This window comes from Benincasa hispida, chromosome 8 (assembly GCF_027475165.1).
Source record: "Benincasa hispida cultivar pf3 chromosome 8, pf3_genome.v1.1, whole genome shotgun sequence".
NCBI lineage: Eukaryota > Viridiplantae > Streptophyta > Magnoliopsida > Cucurbitales > Cucurbitaceae > Benincasa > Benincasa hispida.
This window is the reverse complement of record NC_143485.1, coordinates 49,132,608-49,145,274: the sequence shown is the minus strand read 5'-3', so window position 1 is coordinate 49,145,274 and position 12,667 is coordinate 49,132,608. Positions and strand designations below refer to the sequence as shown.

At 31.1% G+C, this 12,667-nt stretch overlaps 1 protein-coding gene across 1 annotated transcript; it reads left to right on the top strand.

The window, feature by feature from the left end:
- The first annotated feature begins 7,257 nt into the window (after nucleotides 1-7,257).
- LOC120083742 (plant UBX domain-containing protein 10-like) lies at nucleotides 7,258-10,692 on the top strand. The gene is made up of 4 exons (XM_039039594.2): nucleotides 7,258-9,250; nucleotides 9,367-9,540; nucleotides 9,999-10,175; nucleotides 10,265-10,692. The coding sequence occupies exons 1-4, from the start codon at nucleotides 8,714-8,716 to the stop codon at nucleotides 10,490-10,492; spliced, it is 1,116 nt and encodes a 371-aa protein (XP_038895522.1). The 5' UTR covers nucleotides 7,258-8,713; the 3' UTR covers nucleotides 10,493-10,692.
- The last annotated feature ends 1,975 nt before the right edge of the window (nucleotides 10,693-12,667 follow it).

Genomic DNA, 12,667 nt, shown 5'->3' with positions numbered 1-12,667 from the left:
TCCTTTTTTACCCCTTCTTCTTGACATTTCAAAGTCAGTGGACAATGTTAATTAAGGACAGGATTTGCAAAAATTTGTTAGTTGTAATTAAACTCTTAAATTTTTCATTGTAAAAAATGGATCTTCAAACTAAGTGTTAAAATTAGATCTTCAAATTTATAATAATTGTAAAATTTGGACACCCAAATGATAAAAATTGAACCCTCAAACTTATACAATTGTTACAGTTTCAAATTTTAAAACTTGTATAAGTTCGAGGGTTCAATTTTTGTCAGAGTTTGAGGGTAGAATTGCTACTTTAAAGATAATTTTTATTTATAGGAATAATCAAGTAAATAACAGTAATTACACTATCATTTGGAAAAATAGTACAAATAGTAAAAGGGAAGTAGTTTTGAATTATAGCAAAACGCATGGAGATCACATGAGTCAAACTTTTGGAAATCCTAAAATGCCCTTATCGTCTCTTTTAATTGTATTGTAATTAATCGACATCTGTATTAATAATATTCCAGTAGACTTTAATCAAGTATATAATCATTCTTAAATCTCGTGATTTTAGCATTTGTCGATTTTAGTAGTTGTTATGAATTTATGTATCAAATTCAATACTTATTTTGAATTTTCAAATCTTCTACGACAACTAATTTTAAAATCTTATTTGAAATTTAAAATATCATATTATACTAATTATCCCAACTAGAATTTATTTTTTTTATTATACTTTCTATTAAACTTAATCAACCTTCACAATTAAAATACCTTTGAACATTATATTTATTATCCTTTTGTTTCAAATATAAAATATTAGAATACAACACGTAACCCTAGCTTTCTTCATCCTCTCGACGTTCTTCTTATGGCGGTTAAACTATTAAGAGTTTTGTACCATGGTAAGTGAGATGAAAATAATTAATATCATGACTTCCGATTTATAGAAGTTTTTGTTATTTCAAACACATCTTTTAAACTTCTTGTCGGTCTAATCCATTTTAAGGTTTTTCCAGCTTCTGAATGTATTATTTCTCACTTAACAATGTATCGGGATGACTGCAGATATCCTAATACGAATTAGAATCACGAAAGACAAAGATGTGAAATCAGAATCGTGGAAGACAATTGACAACAAGTCTACTTTGCAGGATGAAAGACTCAGCTTAATTGACCTCGACCAATAGTTCAATTCGCAGAGTTTCTTCTTTCCAAAGTGATTCCTATCAAGCCATTGTGAAAAGATAGGCCAAGCATATAGACAGTGTTGGTATTAACCTATTTGCATTGGGGGTCTTATACTCACCTTGACTATCGATCAAAGAAGGATGTACCATCGTCGAATATTGTTTGTTCTCTTCTATTCATCAGTTCCCCACGATTGACATCAATACCACATCATAATTGGTTAGTGATTTCAATTGACGATTTTTAATTGAGATTTTCACACTCTAATCTAAATCGGTTTCTTTCTTCATGAATGCAATTATTTAGATAAAACTTTTATTAGTCAAGCCCTCACTTTCTAAACTAATATTTTGGTCTAGAACCAAGAAATATTATTGTTACAGAATTTTGGGTAAGTTCAACATCGATGTAGATGGTTTGGTTTAGTGATTTTCAACTGCAATATATTTGTTTTGAAGTTTAATGTATTTGTTGGACGTAGTTTGAAAACTAATTACACTGTATTTATAGGTCACATAAATATCTCATTGGAAGTATCGCAAAAAACTTTTAAAAGATCTTTGATGACTACAAAACCTTCATCTGAATTATAGTGTAATTGATTTTTCTTTACCCTAAATATCCCCATCTAGATTTTCAGAATTTTGAGTAGAGTGGAGGAAATTATGGTTGCAATGATAGATTCAGACACAGTGATTCTATTCACGACTACACCATTGTTGGCGGAGGATTCGATTTCGGAGACAAAAATGGCGACAACTTGGTTGGAGAAGAGGTTGGTGCAGTGATTAGAGCCTAGCCAACTGATAGTCTCTAGATGTTAGTTTTAATTACAATGTAATTACGAATATTTCTTAATAAATCAATTGTAATCTCATTTGTATGACTAGGGTAGTTTAGATTTTTATAAATTCGTTTATTTTTTTATTTTTAATTTGTTTTTCCATTTTTGTGAATGAAATAATGATTTGCTGTGTTTATAAATGAAAAGTTAAAATTTGCTATTCTTCTCGTTAGTCCTAATTTTTATAATTTTTCCAAATTTTAAAGTCCAACAAGTCTTGTGAATAAAACCCAATTAGATAATGAACATAATAATTTTAGGGCTCATTTGATAACCATTTGGTTTTTTGTTTTTATTTTTAAAAATTAAGCCAATAAACACTACTTTCACCTTTAAATTTTTTCTTTATGGTCTACTTTTTATTAATAGTTTAAAAAACCAAGCCAAATTAAAAATTAGGAGTAAAGAGGTTTAATTTTCAAAACCAAAATTCAAGATCAAAATAGTTAATAAACAGGACCTGGTTTAGAATTTAGAGTTTCGATTTCAAGGGATAATATAATTATTCGCCCATCCATGTCAACATTTCTTAATCAAAGCGCACCATGCTATTTTATCTAAATGAGTTCTCTATTTTCACACACCTCATTGAGTTATTTGACATTTGAGGATTACATGATCTCCAAACATGGAAATCCAAATCTATAGTGATTAGAATAGCATCATACAAATATAAATAATTTAAATTCGAGTGAATTTTTATGTTTATGTCAGTAGATTTTTCATAACCTTAAAAGGTATTTGATAAGTTGAACATTTAATTTTGTGTATGATAGGTCTTTCAATTTTAAAAATGTTAAGTAAGTTGTTCCTAAACTTTATAAAAGTTATCTAATAGGTCCTTTAACTTTTAATTTCGTGGATAATCCCATAACTCTCCAGTTTTGTGTTTAATAGATTCCTAACATATTTAACTTTGTTTTTTTTTTTTATATATAAATTTCATGAATTTATTATATATAAAATTGAATTTTGTGCCTAATAATAGATGATTAAAATTTCAACTATGTGTATGATAGATACATGAAAACTTTTTTTAAAATATCCAATATATCAATGACCTATTCGATACAAAAATGAAAATTCAATATAGGAATTTATTAAAGGCCTATTTAACAAAAACTTTTAAGAATTAAACCAATAGTTATATATATAAGGAGTTTATTATTCTCACTTTAAAAAAATATATACGAATGAAGATAGTTCAGTTAACATATGAATGATGAGGAATTCAGAAGTTAACATGACCATATTGGCCAAACTCATTTATCTAGATTTTTAGAAAAATAAAAGGCAGTGAGTAAGCAAGCATTTTGGCAAATAACAAAATTTGGAAATTAGAAAAATAGCAAAAATGTATCACATTCAATCATCCAATAATCTATAAAACAAAGGTAGTACAATGTTTGTTTAAAATGAAAAGCAATGATGGGGCATGAGGGGTGTGGCTTGGCACTAGCATATATAGGAAGGAACAAAAGAGAATGGACATTACTCAAGTTTTCTTTTTGGGGCTCTTGGAAGTGCTGCTTCATGCTTCCCACTTTCAATAACTCCTTTTTTTTTTCTTTTTTCTTTTTTTATAATTTTCCTAGCTAGGATTTTCCATTTTTTTAAAAAAAATAAAAAAATAAAAAAATAAAAATTCTCTCTTCTTTTCAGGCAGCCCCACTTCACAATACAACACCTCAGCAAACAGCAAAAGGAACTATAAAGGACAAAGTGGAGGAATATTGGTCCATATTCCACAGTGGCTTCATTCTCATCACAACCAACATATGAAGCAGCCTTGTCAATTCTTTTCTAATGTGAAAAACCATGCCTTCTTCCTAAACTTTCTCTCATCACTCAATATATTCTAAATCATCAATGTCAAAATTACTTTATTTTTAAGATTAATTACCTTTTCATAAGAAAAATTACATATGTCATCAAAATTAATGCCAGTTATTTACTATAATCAATACTTAGTTCTCGGTATATATATATATATATATATAAACTGACTTTGGTTTTGGTAAAAGGCAACTTAACTTTGCTTTTAAAATATACCTAATAATTAGCTACTTGCTATTTTATATTATATTAGAATTAACCTGAAAGAGATAATGTTGAATTACACTTGTGAGTCTAGGAAGCAGTGGCCTAAGTGACTCTCATGTGACACCCATGAGTTCAAATTTACCTTTTTTTTTTTTTTTTTAAGAGTTAAATTACCACTAAAATTTAGAGAAATTGTTTTAAATAATAGAAAAAATGGGATTTTTTTTCAATGGATTTAGGAAACTTTTTATTATTGAATCGTTTTGTTATATATGAAAACAACCCAAAATTTGTGTATAATAAAGAAAAATTATTTCAAATGGTAAAATTGTTGAAAATATTTATAAAATATAGTAAAAGTTTAGAACTAACAATGATAGACGCTGGTAGACACTGATAGACTTCTATCAGTGATATTGATTGACACTGATAGAAGTCTATCAATGTCTATCAGCATCTATCATTGATAGTTATAAAATTTTGCTATATCTTATAAATATTTTGATTTATTTTTCTATATTTAAAAACAGTCCTATAATAAATCTATTAACTTTAAATATGTGTAATTGATCTATAAACTATGAAGCACAAACACAGGTACGATTATACGATACGGATACGATCGGATACGACGATTCGTCAATTTCTAAAAAACTAAGATATGAATATGTCTAAAGATGCGTCATTTTTTTTTTATATATATTTCTAAAAAAACAAGGATACTGATACGTTGAAGATACACTTTTTTCTCTTTAAAAAAATCTAGGATATAGATAAATTTAGCATACAAGTTAATAACAATAGCACAAAATAGAATACAAACACTAAAATACAATACAAAAAAAATAATATCTAAGATGTTGAAGTACAATAGTTAATAAATGCAATAGAAAAGTGACTCATATTGCAAAGAAAAAGAAGAAGATTAGAGAGAGAAGTATGAAGATAAACAAAGAACTTATTATTGAAGATATCCAAATGGTTTATATTTTAGTGAACTTTATGGGGACTCAATTATGAAAATGAAGATTAGATGATTCTAATCTAGGGTTTGATCCGTTATTTATTTTTTTCTTTTAGTTTTGGACTCGAGTAGAAACTTTTTAAATAAGTTGTCTAATTTTAGATTGAGAAAGATTAGATGAGTTACTTGTATTTTTTCTTTAAAAAAAGTACACATAGAAATAGATACATCAAATCGTGTGTCAGATATGTATCTGGAAAATATCTGGATATGTCAAATCTGGGAAGTATCTTTAAGTATCGGTATCTGATACGTGTCTGATACTGATTCTTTGCCTCACATGAAGTATTTGTGTTTCATAGTCTGTAAACGTTTAATTTTGTACGGTAGTTTCTTTACCTTCATATTTTAAAAAAATAAAAAATTAGCCAATCAATTTTATATAAAATTGGATATTTAAAGAAGGTAAAATGTGTCAAAAGATCGATTACACATCAAATAAAAATTTTAAGAATTTATTGAACAAAAATTAAAAATCTAAAGACATATTCATCGACACTTTTAACATAATTTACTTGTAATTTAACCGATATTTTTCACCATCTTTAAATATTAAAAGCATAACTAAGAAGTAGTTAGCTATTTTTTTTTTTTTAAAAAAAATGAATGGTGAGAAATGTTTTGTCCTTCTAGCTAGAAATAAGGTAGGTATATTTCTTTCTTGGGGGTGTTTATCCTATATTATCTAATATTTGTATATTCCATTTTGGATATTGAATGGAAAGAAAAGAAAAGGCAAAAATAGGAAGTTTCAACAAACTACTTTCTAAAGTGAAAACTTGTGCAATACTGTTCATATAATTCAAGAGAGTCAATTTACAAGGCAGCATCCTCCACTTAGGCAAAATGAATGCTTGTGTTTCCAAAGCCATTCAATGTGTATATTATGTTTGAAAAGAGTTGTGACCACTTATAGACATTAATATATTGGAGTAGTAATTTTGGTGGAAATGACACCAACAACGTGTTTGTGAATAATTTTTCAATTTCAAAATCATTCTGATAATTATTCAAAACCAATTCTAATAATTTGAAAATACTATTTAAAAGTGTAAAGTTAAATATTAGATTAATTTTGAGTGATCAAAGACGTGTTTCAGAATAATTTAATCATTTTAAAATTACTATCAAACATACTATATAAACTTCGAAGCTGATAATTTGAATGTGGAGTCCACATGATGCTATCTTTGCAATACAAAAACTGCAGAGCTCTTTTTACAACCTTTATGAAAGAAGGAAAAAAAGGCAGAAATTTTTGTGACTTTTCAAAAGTATCATTAGAAAATTTCTTGTATGAAAAGTTTAAACAAGTGTGCATTGGAGAATTCAAGTAATTTTGAAATATTATTTCTTCTGGCTCTCCTTCTAGCTTGAGCATAAACCCTTTTTTTTCTAAGTGTCATGCTAAGGTCATAATATGCTTTTGATTTTGTTTCTTTTAACATATACTTCAAAAGCTGGTCAAAAAAGCACTTGGCTGTAAAATTAAGTTTTATTCTGTTTGAAAATACTTTGTTATTAAGTAAAAACACTTTTTTTCTGGCTTGTATGAAAAAGAAAATAAACCACCAAACCAAATGTTTTTAACGCGTATATAGAAATAAGGTTAACTTGTAAATTTAGTATCTCAAATTTGAGATTTATGTCGGTTTGATTACAAAATTTCCAAAAGTGTCTAACAAATCCATAAAAACTTTTAATTTTACGTCTAATAGGTCCATATACTTTTAGTTTTGTTCTAATAAGTTCCCGACAAATTCAATGTTTTAAATAACTAATAGACCTATTAGATATAAATTTGAATTTTTACATCTAATTGAGTTATGAACTTTCAATCTTTTATCTAATGGATTCGTAAACCTTAAAAGACATCTAAAGATTAAATATATAAACAAAAATCTAAAAAATACTTATTTGTAATTTGACCCAAAAATCATCTCAAACACGATCTTAAACTCCACTCTAGTGCTCAAAGCACTATGAGCACTATGTTTTACTTTGGCCACCCAGATTGACAAATTGAAAAGAAAAAAAATTCAACAACCAACAATCATGAATAAGAGGAAAATGAGCTCCTGACCAGGGGCTTAAAAGTAAAGAAAAGACCCTCCTTTTCTTGTCCCTCAATAGCTATACAAAGCAATTAAACACCCATTTGAACATTAGGCAACTTTCTTTGAATATTTCTAAAGTTTGCAAGATATAAAATCAAGAATAATCAGCTCTGAAACTGCAAAAGTAGATGTGTTTCCTTGCTGGATAAGCATGTTTTGTTCAAAGAGCATAAATTCCAAGTTAAAGAATGATAAAAAGATGGTAGGAATATGAATTGGATTCTCCATAGTTGAAGGTAAAGAATAAAATTCTTGTCAATCAGAAATTTGAGCATAAGTAGATCACATCCCTTCATTTGTAATTTTCTCACACACTCAACATGAATGTAAAATGTCCCACTTTTCATAAAAGTAATTTCTTCCTTTTTGACAGAACTAGAAGATTTCTTGTCTGCTTGTCTGTGATTCAAAATAATCTGTAGCATAAAGAAGCCAGATGGGATAGATTTTGTTTTTTGATTTCAACTTGGTTTGAGTGAGGTTAAAACTTAAAAGGGGTAGTATCTCAGAGGGTATTTCTATTGTGTAACATTCACTTTGGCCTTAGGAAATGAAGTTCAATAAGTTCTAAAAATCTTTAGGAATTTACAGATTTAGCTCAAAACTTGAATGGTATTGTACCTATATTTCATTTTATAACCAGACTCCTAACTAATATCCTATTACTAGTCGTATCAAACTTCACATTTTCGTTCTATATAGTCCGAATATCTTTCAAGAAATTTCCACTCTAGATCCTTCATGAGAAGGAGAAGGATCTACAGTTCAATCTAGGAAGCTATGATCAACAATTGTCTCTGCAGTTCCACCAAATTGAAACTCCTGGTTATGTCACAAATCACTAATTGCAGCATTGCAGCATGTAACATGCAATAAAAGAAAGCAGTGAACTTAGGTGCAGCATGGTTCATGTGTAGTGAATCTTGTTCATGTTTCTTTTTGTAATCTTGGGATGTCTATTGTGGGAGCAAGTGAAGTATGGAGCAAATCTTCGGATGAAAAAAGAGAGAATACTGTATGATTGAGTAATTTATACCTGCTCTTTTCCAGTATAAATTTGTAAGTGAAAATGATCAAAAAAGCAAAGTGTTAGCATATTGTTCTGCTCAAATTCTATGCAAAGTGACAGTTGATTCTTGAACTTTCAAGAATGAAAAGAAGTAGAGAAAGAACTTCAGAATTTTATTCTTGAAAATCCCATCTCTTCAGCATTTGTGGTTGATTTTGATTCAAGCAAAGCATCCAATCCATTGAAGGCTAAAAGGAAAAGAAAGAAAGTAGCCAGCACATTCTTCTAAGTGACAGTTGATTCTCTTGCAAAGGGTATCTGAATAAGACTGATATTTTTTGTGAAATTTTGTTTCTTTCTTAAGCTTCTCAAGGTCTCTGCCACTGTCAATCAGCCCATTGCTAATAGTACCATAATCCTAGTTAAGTAGAGTAAAAATCAGGAGTCATTTTTGTTATATTCTTCTCTGCTAACTGCATTTTCTCTTGGAAAAAAAAATGTCATCAACAATGAGGGAAACTTCGAGATTAGCTGAGGCCTCAATCAATGGTATCGTCCGGCGGATGGTTAATCTTCCGAGAAACATATTAGGAGGATTTTCAAGAGTTATGAATGGAGGAAGAAGAAACCAGACTCTGCCATCCAGTTACCAATATCAGATCCTGCAGCAGGACATATCAAATGTCCCGGAAGAATGGTCTTTCCTGACCAGTTTCCAGTACCAGTATGGCTCAGTGCACCCTTTCTTTTACGCCTGTCGATTTGCAGAAGCCATGAAGATAGCAGAAGATGAACACAAGTTCTTATTCTTGTATCTGCATTCACCAGATCACCCATTCACACCCTCTTTCTGTGAGGAGACACTGTGTTCAGAGCTAGTAGTGCAGTTTCTTGATGCTAATTTCATTTGTTGGGGAGCAGTTGCAAACAGAGGTGATGGTCTACAGATGGCTACAACATTAGGAGCTACCAGTTTCCCTTTCTGTGCTGTAATTGCTCCGGCTCCGGCCGAAAGTATAACAGTCCTACAACAGGTTAGTTAAGTTTGAGTTTTAGATTTTCTATTTTGATTAAATTTTGCCAATTATGTCTTAGAAAGCAAAGGTTGAGATTGTGCTCAAGTTTGATCTTCTGCTTCATATTTAACTAGCTTGAAGGGCCACTTTCTCCAGCTGAGTTAGTGGAGATTCTACAGAGGACAATTGAGGAGCAGGGATCAGCTTTTGGTAGCTCCAAACTGAAGCGAGAAGAAAAGATAAGAGCAGATCGCAGGATTAGAGAAGAGCAAGACAGAGCATATCATGCCGCTCTTAAAGAAGATAAGGTGTGATCTTCTGTGATATCCCAAATCAAATATTATACTCACTCCACCTAAACTCAAAAGGTTAACTGATAAAAAAAAGAATACTTTCATACTTGGCCAAAAATATTCCTATACTTTCAAAAGTTGCAATATTATCATTGATCTTTCACGAAGATTTCAAAACTAAACTATCAAAAAATCCTTTAGAATTTCGAATGGAATTTAAACCGGAACAATAGGATGGTGACCGAAAACAAAAAGTTGACTCGTCACACCATTTTATGCCACAACCACACAATTCTAGATTCGAAACTCCATCCGAAATTTTAAAGGGTTTCTATTCTAAAGGTAGTTTTAAAAAATGTATGAAAGGTTAAAAGGTAATATTGTAACTTTTAAAAGGATACGGGTAAGAACACTCAACATTATAATTTTGCCAACTCAAAATTTGACAATAAATCAACCTGGTTGCCTTCTAGGAGAGGGAAAGACTTAAAAATCTTCCTCTGGTGCTACCGAAGAAAGCAAATGATGAGAGGCTCAAGCAGAATTCTCCAAGTAAACAGCAAAATGGAATGAAAGAACCTACATTTACTCGTGAAACTCCAAACAAGGATCCTGCAAGTAAAGGAAAAGATTCTCAGCCTAGTTCCCAGGTACATAACTATACAAAAGCAGAACTTTAATCTAAAATCATTCTAACATTGAACTAATCAAGTATAGTTAACACTTATTCATCTTCCAGATACAAATAAGGTTTCCAAATGGTGAAAAGAGAGAGAGAAGCTTTTCAAGCATGGACAAGGTGAAATCAATTTACAGTTACATCAATTCGCTCGGTCTTCCGGGTACTGAAAACTATAGATTGATAGCAAGCTTCCCAAGAAGAGTATATGGTATGGATGAGATGAATATGACTCTGAAAGATGCTGGCCTTCACCCAAGAGCAAGTCTGTTTCTGGAGTATCAATGATGTCATTTACTTTCATGATCTCACCATAGTTTGGCAATGATAAGACCTGATCTTATTATGTTCCTGTTTAGCAACTACTTTGTTTGGGATACACAAATCTGATATCTTGTGCAGCATAAGCAACAAGCAAAGCTTATTCAATGTCTGGCTATGATATGTCAGGAAAATTGACTATAATCTATAACCAACACGTTAGAGAAGTTTTTCATATTTGTATAATCATATTAATAATAACCGGCATCAAGAATTCATACGAGTTTAGATCCCCCTACTAAAGAACTGAAAAACTAAACTAAGCATTAGCAGATAATTACAAATTTTGGTTTCCACACCTAATAGCCTTGCATTTCTTTGCATTCCCTGTGACCTAACCATGCTACATATTTGGAACTGTTTCCGATAGTGAAGGCTATCTCTATAGACCAATGTGGATTCTCTCAACATAATTTGTTCTCACTCACATGTTTTTTAGGAAAATTTCGGATTGCTCCAAACCAAGCACGAACTTTGGACTTTCTATTATCAAGCTACTGAAAAGAACGGTGCACTTTTTTAGCATTAAATAATAATAAACATACCATGACTAAAGTTAATTAACTACGATAATGGGAAAGGAAAAGTGGAAAACCAACAAGCAAAAAGAAGCTTAATCATATTAGACTAGAGAAAAGATGGTTTATTATACTACAAGATTGTTCATGAATGATTTGACGAAACTTTTGGCTTTTTCAGTAAAAGATTTGCCAAGGACGAACTACTGCTTTCCTTATTAAGAATTAGTGCCTGCAATTGAAGGTGTAACTTCTTATTGGTGTTAGAGAAGAAAGCATATGAAAACGCAACTGGTCAATCTCCTTTTTCTTTAGCCAAGGGAAACATAATCACAAAATTTTGATTCCCCATCATTTTCTTAGGAATGATTCCATGGTCTAAGTTTAAAACAGAGAAAAGTGGGGTGATTGGAATTCCGATTAATCCTTTATGGAAATATAATATGCACCAAAACTGGCAATCATAGACTTCGAAAAAAGAAAATTGATAACCATAGCTTGGTGACTGTCACTAGCAAAATAAAATAGTCAGAGACAAAAACAAGTATATAAAAAGTTAAATGTGAAATTTTGAGCCTACTAAAAAAAAAATCTAGTACCACCACTCGAAGCAGTGGAGGACCAAAAATTCATGGTGGGTGAGAAGTTATCCCTTCCTTTCCACTAGCAATGGATCACAAGTGTATACCGAATTCTTGTCTTAACATTTTAAAGTAAAGTTATCGGATCATTGACCCAAAAGTTGATGAGTGAAGGTAGATTTAATAATATATTATCCAACAATAACCAAACTCATGTTTTTTTTCTCATGCCCTTTTCGATCTATGGGTGAGGTGCTCTTGTACGGTCGCTCTATCCACATACTTACATACTTTGTCTTTGGACTACGAGGGTGGCTTGGAATGTCACATTAGTGCACATAGGTAATAGTTTGGGTCTTTAAAGTAACTTTCACATCATGGCTTTTTAGGTCATTTTTCGATCTATGCAATTATATGTCTTTTTTGGTTGCTCTATCTAGTCGAGTATCTAGTGTGATGTATCTCTAGATCTCTCCCTCTTTGAATTGTTCGCTTGATTTTTGATTCTTTGTGTTATCTTTTATCCTTTACTGTTCTGCAGGCGGGTGTTGAGTTTGGCCTTAGGCTCTTGTCTAGTTTGGGTTCTTTTAGCTTTGTGCATAGGTGGTGTACATGTTCCTTGTCACTTGTCTTGTGTTCGCTATGTCTTTGTGCCGATTGTTGGGAATGGCTCACAACCACTTAGGCCCATGGCCCATAGCAAGCATTCACATGGGAGAGATTCTTTTTGTCCCACATTGGAAGATTAAGAGATAGAAAGTGGATGTATAAAAATAATTTTAAGAGACTTTCAAAAGTGAATAGAGGGTAGTTAAGTCTCTCTCCTCCCACACGCGCTGCTACCATTCTTTTTCCCTTTAATTGTTTGAAACTGCTATTTCAATATAAAATTGAACCTCATACACAATGACGTTCTCCCCTCTTCTCCTCTTCCCCATATTTGTAACTGTTATCTCGTTTATCGGAATCCATAGCCGTCGCCCATCCTCTTCGACCTAGCCCTTTTCCCGATCAATCCTCATAGACCGGAAAATTTTCTCAAT